This window comes from Oenanthe melanoleuca, chromosome 26 (genome assembly GCF_029582105.1).
Source record: "Oenanthe melanoleuca isolate GR-GAL-2019-014 chromosome 26, OMel1.0, whole genome shotgun sequence".
NCBI classification, from domain to species: domain Eukaryota; kingdom Metazoa; phylum Chordata; class Aves; order Passeriformes; family Muscicapidae; genus Oenanthe; species Oenanthe melanoleuca.
In genome coordinates this window covers 4,888,851-4,905,977 of record NC_079359.1, presented here as the reverse complement: position 1 = coordinate 4,905,977, position 17,127 = coordinate 4,888,851, and the positions used below count along the sequence as shown (strand labels likewise).

Genomic DNA, 17,127 nt, shown 5'->3' with positions numbered 1-17,127 from the left:
GGGCCAGAGCAGCATTCTGCATCTCTTTGAAGGCAACAGAACAGTCCTGGGAGAAGGAACTATGCTGGGTGACAGAGATGGATAAACTGCTGGGATGCCAGGGGATAGCTGCCTGGGGATATTTGACTCCTCTTGAAGGAAACTGCAGTGAACAGGGAGCAAAGAACAGTTGTTGACACTGTGAAATGGAGAACAGCATTTTTATCAGAACTCAAAATTGCTGGTGGTTTTCAGTAATTTTTGGCTGATAATTATCTATGTTCAGACCAAAGACTTCCCAAAAAGACACAGTATGGCTGAAAGCTTTTGAAAAATGCCTTTTGGACTTCTGGCCTTCTCAAGAGGACATTTCAAAAAGAGCAGCTGTGAGATGCAGCCGGAAGAAGCGGAGGATCCACGCCGAAGGAGCATCCTGACAGGACCGGTCACTCCTCCCTCCGCCGCGGCCGCTCCCCTCGCGGTGCCAGCGCTGACAATCCCAACGCTTCCCCGGGGAGCTGCTGCTGCCAGCACCTCAGCCAGAGCAGGCTGGGGCTCTGTGGCCAGCCAGCATCGCAGCCCTGCCTCCCGAACGCGATTTATGGACAGGAGCCTCCGAGGTTTGCGGCAGCAGGGCGGGAGGGCAGCGCCGTGCTGCTCGGAGCTCGGCGGGAGCTCGGAGCCCGAGGTGGGAGATGGATCCCGGCTCATTCCTCACCACGGACAAAGAGCTGCAGGGCTCGGGGCTGAGGTGCTCTGCAGCCGAGCCCCGCCACGGGCTGGCAGCGCTGGCACTGCTCGGGAGGATGCTCGGAGCTGGCTCCTCTCGGCCGTGTCTGAGCCACCAGCGCTTTCCATCAGCTGGCAAACTCTGCGGTGTCACCGGGAAGCCACAAGGCATCGGAGCTCCTGCTTTGTCTCATCCGCCGGTGGTGTCCCCACGCTCCGGGAACAGCCTTTCCTCTGCTGGCGAGTGCCTGGCGAGCATCTCCCGTGTCCGGCACACGCAGCTCCTGCCGGTCCCGGCTCTGCGGGACAATCTCCGCTTTCGGCGCGATGGGAGAGCTGAGCCCCCCTGCGAGCAGCCACATCGCTCCTCTGCGAGTTTAGCGATGGAAAAACTGCTGTGGATGGACCTGACCTGACTCATCCTCCTCCTCCCCAGCGTGAGGCAGGGACGGCTCTGCGGCCCCCGCGGGGATCAGGTAGAAAGTGAAATGTGATGCTCTGCGGAGCCTGTGACACCGAGAAAATCCACACGGGAATGTCCTGGGGAGTGCCACTGCAGAGCCCGGCTTCAGCTATGGACTCCCGTTAAAGAGACAAGGGGGGGAACAGGGCAGGGCCAGCGGGAGAGGCCGATGGAAAAGGCTGTGCAGGTCCACAGCGTGTGTAGTAATCCTGGATTTCTCCATGTGCTGCATCCAGGCTGCTCTGGCAGAGAGGTGGTTGGTGCTGGAAGGAGGCTGAACAGGGCAGGATGCTGGTCTGGGCCCATGGGGCTGGGGCTGGGTCAAGGATGCAGAGTCTGAGCTCAGGATGCAGTTTCTGGGCTCAGGATGCAGTTTCTGGGCTCAGGTGCAGGGTCTGAGCTCAGGGTGCTGGGTCTGGGCTCAGGGTACAGGGTTTGGGCTCAGGTGCAGGGTCTGGGCTCAGGATGCAGTTTCTGAGCTCAGGATGCAGTTTCTGGGCTCAGTGTGCAGGGTCTGGGCTCAGTGTGCAGGGTCTGGGCTCAGGATGCAGGGTCTGGGCTCAGGGTGCTGTGTCTGGGCTCAGGGTGCTGTGTCTGGGCTCAGGGTGCAGGGTCTGGGCTCAGGATGCAGTTTCTGGGCTCAGGGTGCTGTGTCTGAGCTCAGGATGCCGTTTCTGGGCTCAGGGTGCTGTGTCTGGGCTCAGGGTGCTGGGTCTGGGCTCAGGATGCAGTTTCTGGGCTCAGTATGCAGGGTCTGGGCTCAGGATGCAGGGTCTGGGCTCAGGATGCAGTTTCTGGGCTCAGTATGCAGGGTCTGGGCTCAGGATGCAGTTTCTGGGCTCAGTATGCAGGGTCTGAGCTCAGGATGCACATCTTGCTTGCTCCAGGCCCCACTCCAGCCTCTGAGCCCTGCAAGGACACCACTCCTCAAACACCAGGGACTCATTTTGTGATGTCCCCAGAGCAATCAGGGTGTCTGGTAAAGAATGGTGAAAATGTGTGATCTCACTTTTTGTGCTGCAACTGCTCTGGAATTGCTCCTACTGGAGACACCTTTCCAAAGGCCAGAGAAACTTGGATTTGGGAATCATACAGGAGTTCTTCCACCAAACCCCAGAGCTGTCAGTGCAGCAGAGCCAGTCAGCTCCACTTTTCCTGTGTAGACAAAACCCAATTCCAAGCTGAAATTTCCTTAAGACACATCTTGTATTTCAGGATCTTTTGGTGCTACTTTCATCTCCAATCCACATATTGCAGGTCTATAATAATAATAATAGCAATAATAATAGTAATAATAATAGTAATAATAGTAGCAATAATGATAATACCTTTTGTATGTACATAGCACCTTTCATCCAAGGATCTAAGTCACAATTACAGCCCCACACATTCCTGTGCATTACAGCCCTATAATTCTAAGACTGTTCAAGTATCCAGACTTCAAAGGGAATGTGGATTTCCCCTCCAGCCCAGTCATGGTGCCCAACATGCTGGAGATGTTTCAAAGGTGTTTCAAAGGTGCCTTGGCAGTAGCCAGAGGTAGTCACAAGAGCCAGAGGAGCTCTCTGAAGCTAAAAAGAGCCTTCATGGATTCTTTCCTTCCCTCTCCCAGCCCCTCTTTAGTCTCCCTGGGAACCCAGCACAGCCCTGGGATGAGGGTGATGCTCCCATGAGACTTTTGTGTCTGTGCAGTGGGAGGTGAAAAGACAGAGATGGTGTTGAAAGGAGAAGCAAGTGACAGCACAAGCTCATCCAGATGTCTGTGACTTCCAGGCAGGGTAGAACTCACAGTGTTTTATAAAAAGTAAAATTATGTTCCACTGGAAAAAAAAAAAAAACAGTGGGGCTGGGGGAGATGGTAGAATTTTTGATTGTGAGACCTTTTTTTATAAAGGTTTCAAGATTTTCAATTGACGCAAAAAAGAAAGCACTCTGTTTAGGGTCAATGCAAAATGCTTTGGGGATAATTAGAGAAAACATGTTGTGTTTTGGTTTGGTTTAATTTTAATTGACTGGGAAACCTGAAGAGAACATCCCTATTTGTTAAGCCCCAGCCAGCCTTTTCCCTCCTTCTCAGCTTCAGCAAAGAGCTGAACTAGCTGTTATTTATTTCAGGAAGAACTGTGCTGAAGGTAACAGAGCTTCCTACAGAAAACAGAGCTGGGGGTTACAGCATCTCTGGCCAAGCTGACACTTCCCAGCTGGGTTCACTTCCTCAGTGCAGTCCCCCAGGGCTGCCCAGGGCTCTGAGCAGCTGCTGCTGTGGCTGTCAGGAGTGTTTGGGCAGCTGCTCTGACTTGTGCCTGCTCTGAGTGAGCAGTGATGAGGTCAGAGGACATGAAAGGCAAGAACTAAATCTGAGACTTCTGTGGTGCTTTTCTTCATGTGGTGGCTGGACAAATGGCAAGCTCACGAACTTTTTAATGAACTTTTAGAAGGTATTTTAGCTTGAGAGGTCCAGACATGTGGCTGGAAAGTGCAAAGAGTCTTCAGCTCTTCTGGTGCACTGGTTTGATCAATTGATCTCAAGCAGACTGGGAAGGGTTTGTTAGTAGTGCTCCAAAGACAGGGAGACTGAGGCACAGGAAAAGAAAAGGGCTTTGGGGACATAAGGCTGGGACAGAGCTAGAAACCAGTTCCTCATGCTGCACTGTCCTTGTGTCTCCCACCTACACCACTCAAGGGAGCCAAAGCCTGTGGGACACCTGTCTGCTCCCAAAATCTGAGTCCTTGTGTCCCTTCAGCCAGGAGAAGCCCTTTCCTCAGAGCATCTGTGGGATGGTCAGTGTCAGGTCACCCCTGAAGAGGGCCTGGTCACCCCAGGGTCTCACCAGGTGAGCCAGAGCACTCAGTGGAGGAGCAGGGTGGTTTTCAGGGTGTGTGAGCTCACCTCAGACACACCACACTAACCAGCATGGGCTGCAACATTTCCTCTCCCCCTTCTTCAATAAATCACAGCTTCCAGCATTCATGCTTTTGTCACTAATAAATCTTCTGCTGTCTTCCACCACATGAAAGCACAACAATAGCTGAACTGGCAGCACTTCCCTGCACAGGAGGCAGCTGCAAACACAACCTGCAGCACAGGAACCTGCTGCTTGGCCCTGAGCTGGAGAGAACCTACAGCCAGTGTGAACAGGAAGGCTGCTCCATGCTCTAGAAAGCCCCACATGGGGTTTCCAGGGCACATGTAAAACCACTCTGTGCAACAGGACCTCATTAATCCATGGAGCTCATTACCACAGGAAATTAGTGCAGCATGCAAACCTCACCTGCACCTTTAATCAAGGTCCTGTCCTGGCTGTGGTGCCTTTGCTCTGCCAGCAGCACACACCTCACCCCAAAGGTGCATCTCTGTCCTTTGGGACACGAGGCAGCCTTCCAGTTTTGGGGCAGGGCCTTGGGACAGCACCTGGGACAACACCTGGGACTGTGCCTGACCACTGCCATGGCCCTGTGTCCAGGAAGGAAAAGCCAGAGAGCAGCTCATGGATCTGCATCTCACTCCTCCCTTGGGAGCAGCGAGCTGAGCAGCACAGAAATGCTGCTCTGTCCTTAGCCAGGATCACTCAGTGCTGCCTGGGGAGGGGAAGGAGCCCAGAGGAGCCTCTGAGCTGGTGACAGGGCTGGAGCCCCTCTGCTCTGGGGCCAGGCTGGGGGAGCTGGGGGTGTTCCCCACTGGAGAGAAAGCTCCAGGGTAGCTCAGAGCCCCTTTCAGTGTCTAAAGGGGCTCCAGGAGAGCTGAAGAGGGACTTTGGACAAGAGCCTGGAGTGACAGGACAAGGGGGAATGACTTTGCACTGCCAGAGATGTTGGGATATTGGGAAGAAATCCTTCCCTGTGAGGGTGGGCAGCCCTGGCACAGGTGCCCAGAGCAGCTGTGGCTGCCCCTGGATCCCTGGCAGTGTCCAGGGCCAGGCTGGATGGGGCTGGGAGCAGCCTGGGACAGTGGAAGGTGTCCCTGCCATGGCAGGCAGGTGGGACAGGATGAGCTTTCAGGTTCTTTCCTACCCAAACCATTCTGGGATTCTAAGATGAAATGCTCACATGGCTGTTTCCTTTTTCAGCCCCCAGGCACTGAGGGAACACTTTCAGGGGTGAAGAACCAGGGATAAAGTAGAGCTTCAGAGTTTGTTTCCTGCAACAAGATTTTTTTCTTATGCTCTCTGGGAAAGACAGAAGATGAATTTCTATCTAGAGGTGCAAATATCTTTCCTGCAGGTTTCATGCAAAGATGAACATTTGCTTTACTGAGGTTGAGAAATGCCCACAATTGTGAATTCTCTTGAAGTTTCAAGATGCAGTTATACCCACAGCCATCCCCTCAGCAGATAACATCCTTGGGAAGGTGACTTGTGGTCCTGCAGGTCCCTGAGATCCCTGATGCTGGCCACACATCACACTGCCAGCATCACCCACTGCTCCATGCCCTTGGCATCACCAGCACTGGGAGGTGGCACAGGCAGGGGGATGTCCCAGGGGCTGTGGCCTTCAGGCTCAGTGTCACATTTCAGACCCTTTAGCCTGTGTGTAGGGCAGCCCTCCTGCCTGCATGCCCCTGGTCTCCCCCACCATTCCTGGCAGAGTATTCCTGCCAGGAATATTCCACATTCCTGCTCCCCTTCCACCCCTGCCATTCCCACCGTGGCACATGGGATGGGATGGCAGGAGGTGCTTGGGCTTCACCCTCCCTTTGAACAAAGGGAATGCTCCTAATTGGTGCCCCACGGGGATGTTCAGTACTGGGAACCGTCCTGTCTCCTGGGCTCTCTTTGTAGTGGGACCTGTGGCTGCTCACAAGAAGAAACAGCATGTCCCTCGAGCATGTCCTGCCCTTGCAGGTGTGCTCTGCTCACTCCACTCCCATGAGGACTGCTTTTCATCTGTAAATCCGTCAAAGGGGCTGAAACAGCTACAGGAAGGGCTTCAAACAAGGCAAAGGGAGAGACAGAGAGCTGCGGATAGCTTGAGAGACCTGTCCATCCATGCAGGGGAGGAGACTGGCAGCTGCCCTCCTTCATCACTACCAGCAAAACCTGAGCTGGTGCAATCTCAGAATGGTTTTACATGAGCCCTTTTGGTCCCTGACGCATCCCTGAAGGACTGGAGCATCACCTGTGCTTCCCTGAGTGCTCCCCTGCTCTCCATTCCGGCACAGCTCCTGCCCCACACGGGCTGCAGCCCGGCTCTGCTCTGACCGGTGTCTGACTGTCTCTGATGCTGTGCTCGGTCCCGTGCTCCTCACAAAGACCATTTCTGATCTCTTTTCTGCTCCTGCTAAACTCAAATCACTCTCCAAGACCCCAGACCCCTCCCAGCCCTGACAGCCTTGCCTTATCCCTTCCCACCACTTTTCAGAGCGCTGCTTGCTGCTCCCTGTCCTGGCCTCCTCTCCCTCTGCTCTGGTCCCGCAGGCAGGACCCGGTGCCCGAGCCCCAGCCCGGCGTGTTCCGGGGCAGGAGGCATTTCGGCAGCAGCCACTGCCCTGCTGCGTGCCCAGGGGGCTCCCCGCGCTCCCGAGGGGTGCCAGGGCTCCCTCGGCTTCCCCTGCCGAGCTGGAAGCGCCGAGCTCCCCTTCCCTTCCCTTCCCTTCCCTTCCCTTCCCCCAGCCGGCTGCTGCTCCCTGACCCAGGCAGGTGCAGAGGGGGAGAGGCGCTCGCAGCCCCAGCGCTGCCTTTTGGCACCACAGCCCCTGCCAGAATCAAAGAGCTTTTCAAAGCAAACCTTCAACTCCTTTAATCGCCAGCGAGAGCTCCTCCCACACACATCTAAGGGCCATGAGCTCAGTGTTTTCGTTGCCCCGGGCAGATTTATGAGCTTATTCTTCAAGCCGGGGCGGGAGCGAGGGGAGGCTGTGGCACATTGCTTAGCCTGGGGGGCGGGCAGGGAGCGGAGGGGGAGCGAGGCTTGGCGGTGGAAGGACGCTCGGAGAGCCGGGCTCGGCCGCCAGGGGAGGACGGGACAGCGGGATGGGGCTGGGCGAGCTGGAGCCCAGGGCGTGGAGCCGCAGCTCCCTCCATCCCCGGCCGGCGCTGCCCTGCCAGGAGGGGACGAGCATCCCTCAAAGGCCGAGCGCTCTGCTCCGCTCCAGCCGAGCCGGGAGCAGTTGGAGAGGGACGAGCAGGGAGGAGGAGAGCTGGCAGGCACACACGGCACGGCCCCAGCTCTGTGCACATCGGCTCCGAGCACCCCGCGCTGCCTCCCCGGCCCGCACACCTGCTCCGCTCCTGCGGCAGAGCGGCAAGCGCAGCGGAGATCCGGCTGCTGCCGCTCCTCACTGACCTGGGCACCAGCTGCTGGCTTTGGGGTGGGGCGGGTCCTGCATCTCCCCTCCTGCACCTCCCCTCCTGCAGATTCAACCATTCTCGCGGGTCCCTTCCAGCTCAGAAAACTCCACTGAAGTACTCTGAAAGTGCCCCCACCTGTTAGCACTTCCCAGCAGCCCTGCAAGAGATGCCTCTTTCCTTTCGAGCCGAGAGCCTGGGAGCTCTTAGCCGTGCTGGCACTGCAGGCACAGCCCCCTGCACTGTCACCTGAAGCACCTCCTCTTGTGGCTGTGTCCTGGGCTGCAATACAGGATGGGGCACAGAGCAGAACTGCCTGACCCCTCTGTGAGGCTGGGGACACCTGAGACCCTTGGGAAGTGGGGGATGGCTCCTCCAGCTGAGCTTTGAGCCACGGTGCTTCTTGTGTCTGGCACCCTCAGGTTTGTGTCCTTCACCTTCATCTCTTCCCCTGCAGAGTCTCCATCCCCCTGTGGCACAGGGCACTGCTCCCCACCCTGCCTGTGCCCCACACACTGCTCACACCAGCAGCTCAGTCCTCACAAACAAAGGAGGAATGGAGGAGTGCTACTGCTCTCTTTAACTGTTGACTAGGAGGGTGTAGAGAAGCTGGAGCCAGCATCTCCTAGGAGCTGTAATGAATGGGCACAAGATGAACCATAGGAATTTGCAATTTGATATTAGGAAAAATGGGATAGTAAAGAATGGGAAAAAGGTGAGGGAGCCTCAGAGATACTCCTAAGATTATCCAGTAGATTACCAACTGGACAAGATCCTGACCAGCCTCACAAGATGGACCTGTTTGAATGGGGATAAGAGACCTTCAGAAGTGTCTTCCAGCTTAGAGTATCTGGGCAATCCCTCCAGTCCCTCCCCATGCACGTGCTGGGGATGAGGCACTGCAAGATGTGTCACATCCCTCTAGACCTGTGCAGGGTGTGGGGTGTGTGTGCTCCCTGGCCATGGCACTACTGCTGCTGCCTTTCCATCCCAAGGTGTCCTCTGCTGAGACAGACTCTCCATTTCCTTCCTGCAAGTGACAGTTGGACAGGCCAGCACATCCCTGGAGGGACCTGGCACAAGCAAGGCTGTGTCCTTTTTCTTTATTCTTTTTCTTTTTTTTTTTTTAATGAAGAGGAGCAGCCTTGGCAAATTGAGAGCATTGCTTCACCCCCAGCATTGCCACCTGTCCCCCTTGCAGGGGCTGGTAGCCGGATACACGGGCTGAGGGGGGTCAGGATGCCATCCTAGGAGAGGGGGCTGCTCTGAGCACCTGCACCCAGCTGTGGGCATCCTCCTGGTGACAGCTGCAGGGACAGCAGGGGACTGGACTCTGAGGTGGGGCTGCTCCCCCAGGTCACATGCAGGCTGTGCAGTGGAGCCAGGGATCACAGCTAAGATAATATTTTAAGACCAAGAAGCTTTTTCCACCTTCCCATCCTCCTCGGAGCCCCTTTGAGCAGTCACCTCTCTGCTGCAGAGGAATCTCCCCCTATGCAGCTCCACTCTCCTGCACCCCCAGCTCGCTGCTGTCCTTCCCAGGGAGCCCCCAGAGCTCCAGGCACCTCTGCTGCAGCCCCAGATCAACTCTGTGACACACTGAGAGCAGAGGGGCGGTGTGTGACACAGGAGTGGCACCGGCACCTCAGCTAAAGGGGAAATCTCTCACATCTCCTTGACCACAGATGCAATTTCACCAGCGATGTCACCACTGAAAACACATGGCTTTGGATGGGTGGGACCGGGGTCAAGTTCAGAAAGGTGCGGGAGTGAACAAGGACGGGATTCTTGCAGAGAAACAGGCACGGGGGAGGCGCAGCAGCGTCAGGATGGGGCGTGGACAGCAGCTCATTAGTGGTGAGGCAGTGTCTAATCAAGGGTGATTACGAGGATCCTTTATTTTGCTCCAGAGGAACTCCTGCTCTCCCCAGTGCCAGTGACGTGCTGAGAAGACAGGGCACGGAGCAAAGAAATTGGGAAGTTCTGCGAGCAGCTGCCCGCCAGCTCCACGCTCCTGCTGCCATTCCAGGGCTCTCTTCAGCCTCTGTAGCTCTCCAAAGCAATCCAATATTTCTTTACATATTTGAATCTGCAGTTTAAGCTTGTATTTCCATGAAGAACTTATATCTCACTCCAATATCCATGCTTTCTACAACATTTATGCTGATTTGCTTTGACAAACCAGCCCTGGCTGCGCACTGGTACCCGGGAATAACTTCACATCACTTGCTATCAGCAGTGACAGGAGCAGGGAGAACACCCAGCTCTCCAGTCCTCCTCATCATTCCCAGCGCGTTCTGACTTTCTGCCTCCATCACATCTCTTAGGTCCTCTCACCGGCACGGTTTAACGGAGAAGCACCAAACGGGTCGGTTTTCCCCAAAGAGGGAGGGAGGAAAACTGAGACCCCCGGGCCCGTCCCCGCTCACGGCGCATCCCGAGGGTCCCCAGCACAGACACGGGCTGGGGAGGGGGGGTCTGACCCTGCAAAGGGACACTTCTGTCACCGGAGCCACGCCGTGAGCCCGGGGGAACGGGATCAGTACATTCAGGGGGGAACGGGACCGGTACAGACACGGTGAGCGGGGCTGGAACGGACACGGGAGTGTGGGACCGGTACAGACACGGGGGAACGGGCTTGGAACAGACACGGGGAACGGGCTTGGAACAGACACGGGAGTGTGGGACCGGTACAGACACGGGGAACGGGCTTGGAACAGACACGGGAGCGGGGCCGGTACAGACACGGTGAGCGGGGCTGGAACGGACACGGGAGTTTGGGGCCGGTACAGACACAGGGGAACGGGGATGGAACAGACACGGGAGCGGGGCCGGTAGAGACACAGGAGTGTGGGACCGGTACAGACACGGGGAACGGGGATGGAACAGACACGGGGAACGGGCTTGGAACAGACACGGGAGCGGGGTCGGAACAACCCACGGGGAGCGCGGCCGCGGCCAAGGGACCGCGCCAGCACCATCCCGAAGTGCTGGTGCTCCAGGGCTGTCCCAGTGAAATCCAGGGCTCTGCCAGCAGCCGCAGCAGTCACCGCTCCCCGCCAGCCCCCCGGGCCGGCAGCACCTCCGAGCATCCCCCCGCTGGGGTCCGTGCACAGGGATCCGTGTCCCAGCGCTCCGTGTCCCTGCTCCAGCCACCCTGGCCAGGGTGAAGGCGGCACTGAGCTCCGGGAACACCGAAATGTGCCTGGGTTGGTGCGGGCAGCTCTGCAGCTCCCAGCCCGAGGCACAGCAACGTGGGGATGACCTGCAGCGGGTGCCCCGTGCTGTGACACCTCAGGGTGAGGTGGGTGCCCCATGGCGCTGCCCCCTGCCCCACAGAAGCCTCAATTCTGCACTGTTCTGCCTTCTCCCACATGGTCCTGTGACTTTTCACAGGCGGTTCCAAACCAAGCCCCGGGGACAGTCCTGTGCAGTCACGCCTTATGGAACAAGTGGTTCCCTCTCCCAGGAGAAATACAGCCTGCATTACACATTTCTCTCATCTTTCATGGTCTCCAGTGAGCATTGTCCTTTCCTGTCTTATTTCTCTCTCAGCTAGCCCAGCACAGCTCTGGGCATCCAGCGGCTGGCACAAGAGTGAGCTCCTCAGGCGAGCGGGAGGAGCAGAGGAGCAGAGGAGCAGAGGAACAGAGGAACAGAGGAACAGAGGAACAGAGGAGCAGAGGAGCAGAGGAACAGAGGAGCAGAGGAACAGAGGAGCAGAGGATCCCTCACCCAGCTGGGGCAGCCCCCGGCCGGGCTGTGCAAAGCCCTTCCTGGACGGTCCGGGTGCTTTGCTCCGACAGCCGAGCACCTGCGTCCCAGCGCAATCCAGGGACTCTGAAAACCAACCCGTGGTCTGTGCGCACCCCAGACACGAGTCCCAGCTCCGCAGCGAGCGCACATGAACATCCCAGCCCTGGCTGGGGGCACACACGCCCGCCCTGCTATGCTCCGAGCTTCCCAGCCCCTCTGCCAAACAGCTGCAGCGCTGCCTATAAACCCAGCAAGCATCTTCCTCAGGGATAACTTGTCTCCCTGAGAGGGATGTTTCGTCTCCCGATTAAACCCTGAGATTTTTCCACAGTCGTTTATCAGGACCCTCAGTCATCACCAGTATGACGGCACCGAGACCCCTCTGGGGCTAGAAATGAACGCAGCACTCTCTGTCAATTAACCCCTTGGGATATTAACATCAGAAGGGATATTCAGATAATCAAGAATTCAGATAATAACATTCAGATAATCAAGAATTTTAAAATAATACTAATACATAAATAGTCACAACACTTACCAACCCCCCAAACCTCTTACAAGGCTTTAATACTCATTTTAAAAAGGCAGCTCGGACACTGCTGGTGGCCAGCACAACCCAAACCCCGCGAAGCTCTGAGTTATTGCAGCTATTGAAATGCTTGACAGAAGGATCCCAGAGCAGTTTGCGCTAATTGCTGTATAAAAATACTCCATTATGTGCTCAGACAATCAAAATCGACCCAGCACGTCAGTTCCCCTGGTCCGCTGCAATCACGGAACATCGTAGCATAAACAGCGCTGGCAGAGGGGCGAGGGAGGAGGGGAGCTTGGCAGGTCCTCCCCAAGAGCTGCCTTTTTTTTGTTGTTATTTTGCTTGGTTTCTAATTTCCACAGGAAATTTAATTTCGGGAATATGTGGCACAAACTTCCAAGCCGCAGGAAAGCTGCAGCTGCCGCAGGGTCCGGGGGAAGCATCGCAAAAAGCAGCGGCGAGGGCTGTACTTACAGGTAGGCGGTGAGAGGGCTCAGGCTGGCGGGCACCTCCGACAGCCCCAGCTCGGAGCAATCCACCGAGAGCGCGATGCCGTCCTGCTCGCAGTGGCACTGGGGCGGGCAGGGCGGCTCGGCGGGCAGCGCCGGGCAGCGGGCACAGCTCGCCAGGACAATGCCCCAGAGCAGCAGAGAGCCCATCCTGGCCCCTCGGCCGCGGGTCCCTGCGCCGGGCAAGCAGCGGGCACGGGGTCCCCGGCAGGTCCCGGTGTGCTGAGGATGCCGCCAGGCAAGGGGAGGCATTGCTGAATGATCTTGGTTATTGGGTTTCAAGGGCTGGGCAGGGGCGTGAGACACTCCAATGGGAGGAGTTAAACTTTCTACTCTTTCCCTCTCTCTCTCTCTTGGAGCTGGCAGGAATTTCATTCAAAGGGAAGAAAAGGAGAAAAAAAAAAAAAAAAAAAAAAACCAACCAAAAGAAACCCCAAAAAATAAAGACCTGTTCATAGCTCCAGGACCCAGGCTTGTTTTGTAAGCACGTTTTTGTGAGATAGCAAGGCAGGGGAAGGCAGAGCTGGCTCCAGCAGGGCACAGGAGTGTAAGTGAGGCTGAAGTACCCAAGCAGCACTTCAAGGGCTCCAGACTTCGGGACGCTGAAATACAACCCCAGATAATGGACTCTGTGTCTGTGCTGGCTGCTAAACTCAGCTGTGACTGCAGAGTGAGGGTGCAGCTGGGGAGAAGGGGCTGAGTAGCTCAGGAGAAACTCTTCACTGGGAGTGACCATGCCCAAGGCTGTCTGTCTGTCTGTCTGTCTGTCCCTCACTCTCCAGCTGTCCTGTTTGCTCTCTCCTTGCAGCAGGCAGGGGCTGGGGGACGTGCAGGATGATGGGCAGCAGAGTCACAGTGCCACACTCCATGGTGGGACATGGTGCTCCTGCCAGTTTTGCCCAGACCAAGGGCACACATGAGCTGTGTCTGCAGGAGCTGCCCAGCACTGATGCAGGAGCTGCTTTGCCTCAAGAGCTCTTTCTAACCCTGGGCAAAGGGCCCAAAGTAGAGGAATAGCCCATTGAGTGGGGGCTTGCACCTGTGTCACCTGGACCTGTGCCATGGTCTGGCTTAGCAGGGACCAGGGCCCCACAGTGTCCTGGAACGTGTGGGGTGTGCACCAGAACAGATTCTGTGTCAAGGAGGTGCAGAAACACCTGCTTAGCAAAGGGTGCTGGACCTGCAGAGGGAGAAGGCTGCAGGGACAGCTCCATTCCTCTCTCATGACAGCCACTGGCTGCTCAGTGCCACTGAGATGCCCTCAGGGGCTGCTGCCATCCCATGGCAGAGTTTGAGGGATAGGGCTGGGCTGGCCCCACAACTTGAACTGCACTCAGTCTGTGCACAGAGCCAAGCACCTCATCTGTAACAGCACAGCAGCTGAACGTGGCTCTCACACCAAAGACAGACAGCTGTCTGTGGGGCTTTGGTGGATCTGGACTCCTGGTTTGTTCCTCCCTCTGCCTCCCTCACAGCCATGAATGGAGTAGGTGAATGAGGCAGAGAAGGAAGGGCCAGGTTTGGGTGGCTGCAAAGTGCACCCAAGAAGTCACCCCTCCCTCTATAGCCATGCTATGGCAAAGTGCCACGAGGCCAAGGCTCAGACTGAGAGATGCTTCCACAGCCCTGCTTCCTCTGAATGGGCCTTTCCTTCTGGCATAAGGGTTTCCTGATTGATATCCCCATTATTGCAGGAGTTCAGGGCTCAGGAGACTCTGGCTGAGGGCTCCTGGCTGGGGTGATGCTGGATATGAAACTATTTCATTGCAGAGTGCATTCAGATCCCACAGTCTCAGGACTCCGTAACTGCTGCAGTCGTTGGAAAAGTCATCACCAAGTGCAGAGGAGAGAGAGGATTTTGGTCTGGGAGCAGGAACTGGTTTCATTGGAACTAAGCTGCTGGGGATGTCATTAATTAAACATTTGCAATGTCTTTTGACATCTCCAAATGTAAAAACACTGCTTGCTGGGGAGAGGGGAGCCCTCCTCAGAGGGGTAGGTCCCTGAGGTCCCAGCTCTGGCATGGGACATTAGCAGGGCCTGGAATGGCTGGACATGCTCTGACAGCAGCCAGGAATCCAAACTCAGTCTGGAGAAAGTGTCAGGCCTGTCCCTCCTCCAGCAGCTGCTCTTATCTGGGGTTCCTGCTCCTCTCCCTCCAGCCAGTGCCAACCACAGCACCAGTTCTTGACAACTTCTCACCCAGTGAATTGTCCTCAGGAGCCCAGGGCTCTGGCTGATCACTCTATTCATCCAGCTCTTGAAAAAAGTCACTGAAGTGATTTTCCTATTGAAAACCATCACTCAGCTGAAGGAGGGATATTTCCTCAGGAAGGTACCAACTGCAATTTGCACATTTTTTGTAGCAGCATATCCTGATGTTGGAGACATGTGCCTCACTTTGACTTCTCTGTTTGCTTTTCATTCCAGGCCAGCTGTGGTGGTTCCTATCTGTGTCTGATTTCTTATAACAGCTGCCAACGCTCAAAGTGTCACTTATTCCAGCATGTCACCCAGCTCCTGGCAAAACTAAGAGTCTGGACACCAAGCTGCTGGGAGGAGCAGAGAGCTTCCATGGTAAACCTGGAATTTCTGAGCAAGTGCCTCGGGGTGGAAGTGTCCTTTGCAGCTGTGTCTCGCTGGACCTGCAGCTCAGTGGCAGCAGTGAGGGCAGTGCCAGCACTCAGCTCAGCACTGGGATGGCTCTGATGGTTTCCTGCAGCTCTCGTGTGTTTGTGTTGTCCTCTAGCGGGAGGGCAGTGGTGTTCTCATGTTTTCCTGTTTCCCTGCACTCAGCAGTGTCTGTGTTATCCTCTAGCAGGAGGGCACTGATGGTTTCATGCTTTCCTGCAGCTCAGCCTTGTTTCTGTGTTATCCTCTAGCGGGAGGGCAGTGATGTTCTCATGTTTCCGTGTTTCCCTGCACTCAGCCGTGTCTGTGTTGTCCTCTAGTGGCAGAACTTGGTCTGCGAGGAAAGCGCTGCTCCATCCATTCCCTGCACCTCCTGCTGCTCTTACAGGATCGAGCTGAGGCTTTTGGGACCAAACTCTGCGGGATTTGTGATTCCTGACCCAAAGTCAGCAGCATTTCACTAACTATCGAGTTATCTTGTAATTCGGACATTTAGATAGAAGATGCTTCTATTTTGCTTTCATGTAGTTTTCTTTCTACTTGCCTGAGAAAACTTCTTTGCCTACAATACACTGAGACAGCACAAGAGGTGAGGAAACTTTCATCAAAGAGCAGGGGAACTGCTAAAATACCTTCAGAGAACCAATGCATCTTTAACAATCACAATCCTGAGGCCTTATAATTCAACTGCAATTTGATTTTAGAAAAGATTGAAAGCATACCCTTCAGTACAGTTCTAATGCACCCTCATTTTAATTGTTAACTTACAGGAGAATAACAGAAATTTTCAAATGCTGAATAGTGCTGTATAGTACCACTGGAATTCCTGGGTAGTTACTGTGAATCTCCTAATGGATTAATCCATGCAGAGTTTCAAAATACTTTAAAATACATTTTATTTTTTGTCACCTGCCGCCTCTCAGTGGCAGATGACATCCCAGGTGATGTTTCTCCTGCTGCCTCCACACTAATAGGTCTTCCTACAGTTTGCTTAGAAGCAGGAATTGAAAGCAAAACCTTGGGGAAATTTAGAATAGAACCTGAGTGTAGAAGGTCCAGTTCTTGCACAGCCATGGCCTCGGCTGGCCAGGGGCACAGAGGGGTGGTGGCAGTGGGCTGCAGCCCCCACAGCACAGCTCTGGCTTGCCTTGCCCCTGAGGAGAGCCAGGGCTTCACTGCCAGGTCCAAACAGGCAAGCTCTTGCTCTTCCCTGTGTTTTGACCTCTGCACCAGGGCTGGTGGAGGGGGGCAGGGGCTGGATGCTGCTCATCTGGAGCAGGATAAACATGAGGAACAACATGGCACAGCCCAGAACTCACTGGGCAGCCCAAGCCAGAGGCTTGTTTTGTTTTAGTGCTCTGTTGTCTTTCTCTCCCCCTCTGGGTTTCATGGCTCTTAAGCTTCAGGGCTGGAAAATTATTCATCCAAACCACAGCTCCCACAACACCCTCTGTAAGCATCTGTGGCTCCAGACTCCACTGCAGCAGTGGGTGGGAGGTCATAAATTCATCATCCTCAGCAGCTTGGCCTCCTGTCAGGCAGCACACGAAGCAGAGGCTGTGCCACAGACACACTGTGCCTGGGCTCACTGGGCAGAAGCTGCTGGCCACTTTGTGTGACAGACCCTGTCCTGTGCTTCCCTGGAGGTGAGGAGCTCCCCCCATGCTGCTGGAGAAGCTGTGCTGCAGCTGCAGATGTCTGCAGGTTCACCTGGCTGCTGGGAACACCAGGCCAGATGTGTTGGCCAGATGTGGGGGCTGAGGGATCCCTCACTCCTGGGCTTATGGAAGCTCTGCAGACAGCACCATGCCTCCCCCACCATGGCTTCAATGTCCTCCTTCTGTCCCAGGGCAGCTCTGTGGCACCAGCTGTGGGTGACAGGGCACCAGCCCTGTGCCCTGCCCTGGCACAGACACACAGGTGTCCCACCCTGGGGTGCAGATCCTTGCTTTGGAAGAGGGAGAAAGTCTCTAGTGGAATCACAGGGGCATTAGGATGAGTGGCCAACTCAGTCACCCACCTGGGGCTCTCTGCTCCTCGTAACAGGTCCTGGGAGCCCCTTATCACACCTGTTGTGTCTCCTCTCCCCACTCCAAGGCAGCTGACACAGGACATGGAATGTGGGCAGGAGTGTGGGCCACACTGGGACAGGGTCACTGCTTTGACCCTACACTGTAACCCCACCCTGCTTTAAGGGAGAAGGGTAAACAGGGCCTCAGATACAGTTTTCCTACATGAGGAATA

At 55.6% G+C, this 17,127-nt stretch overlaps 1 protein-coding gene across 1 annotated transcript in view; it reads right to left on the bottom strand.

Moving 5' to 3' along the window:
• Positions 1–12,627, bottom strand: part of LGR6 (leucine rich repeat containing G protein-coupled receptor 6) — a 109,845-nt gene extending 97,218 nt beyond the window's left edge. Inside the window, exon 1 of the mRNA XM_056511562.1 lies at positions 12,218–12,627. Within this exon, the coding sequence (XP_056367537.1) occupies positions 12,218–12,627 (410 nt within the window). The remainder of the gene's footprint in view (positions 1–12,217) is intronic.
• Positions 12,628–17,127: the final 4,500 nt, after the last annotated feature.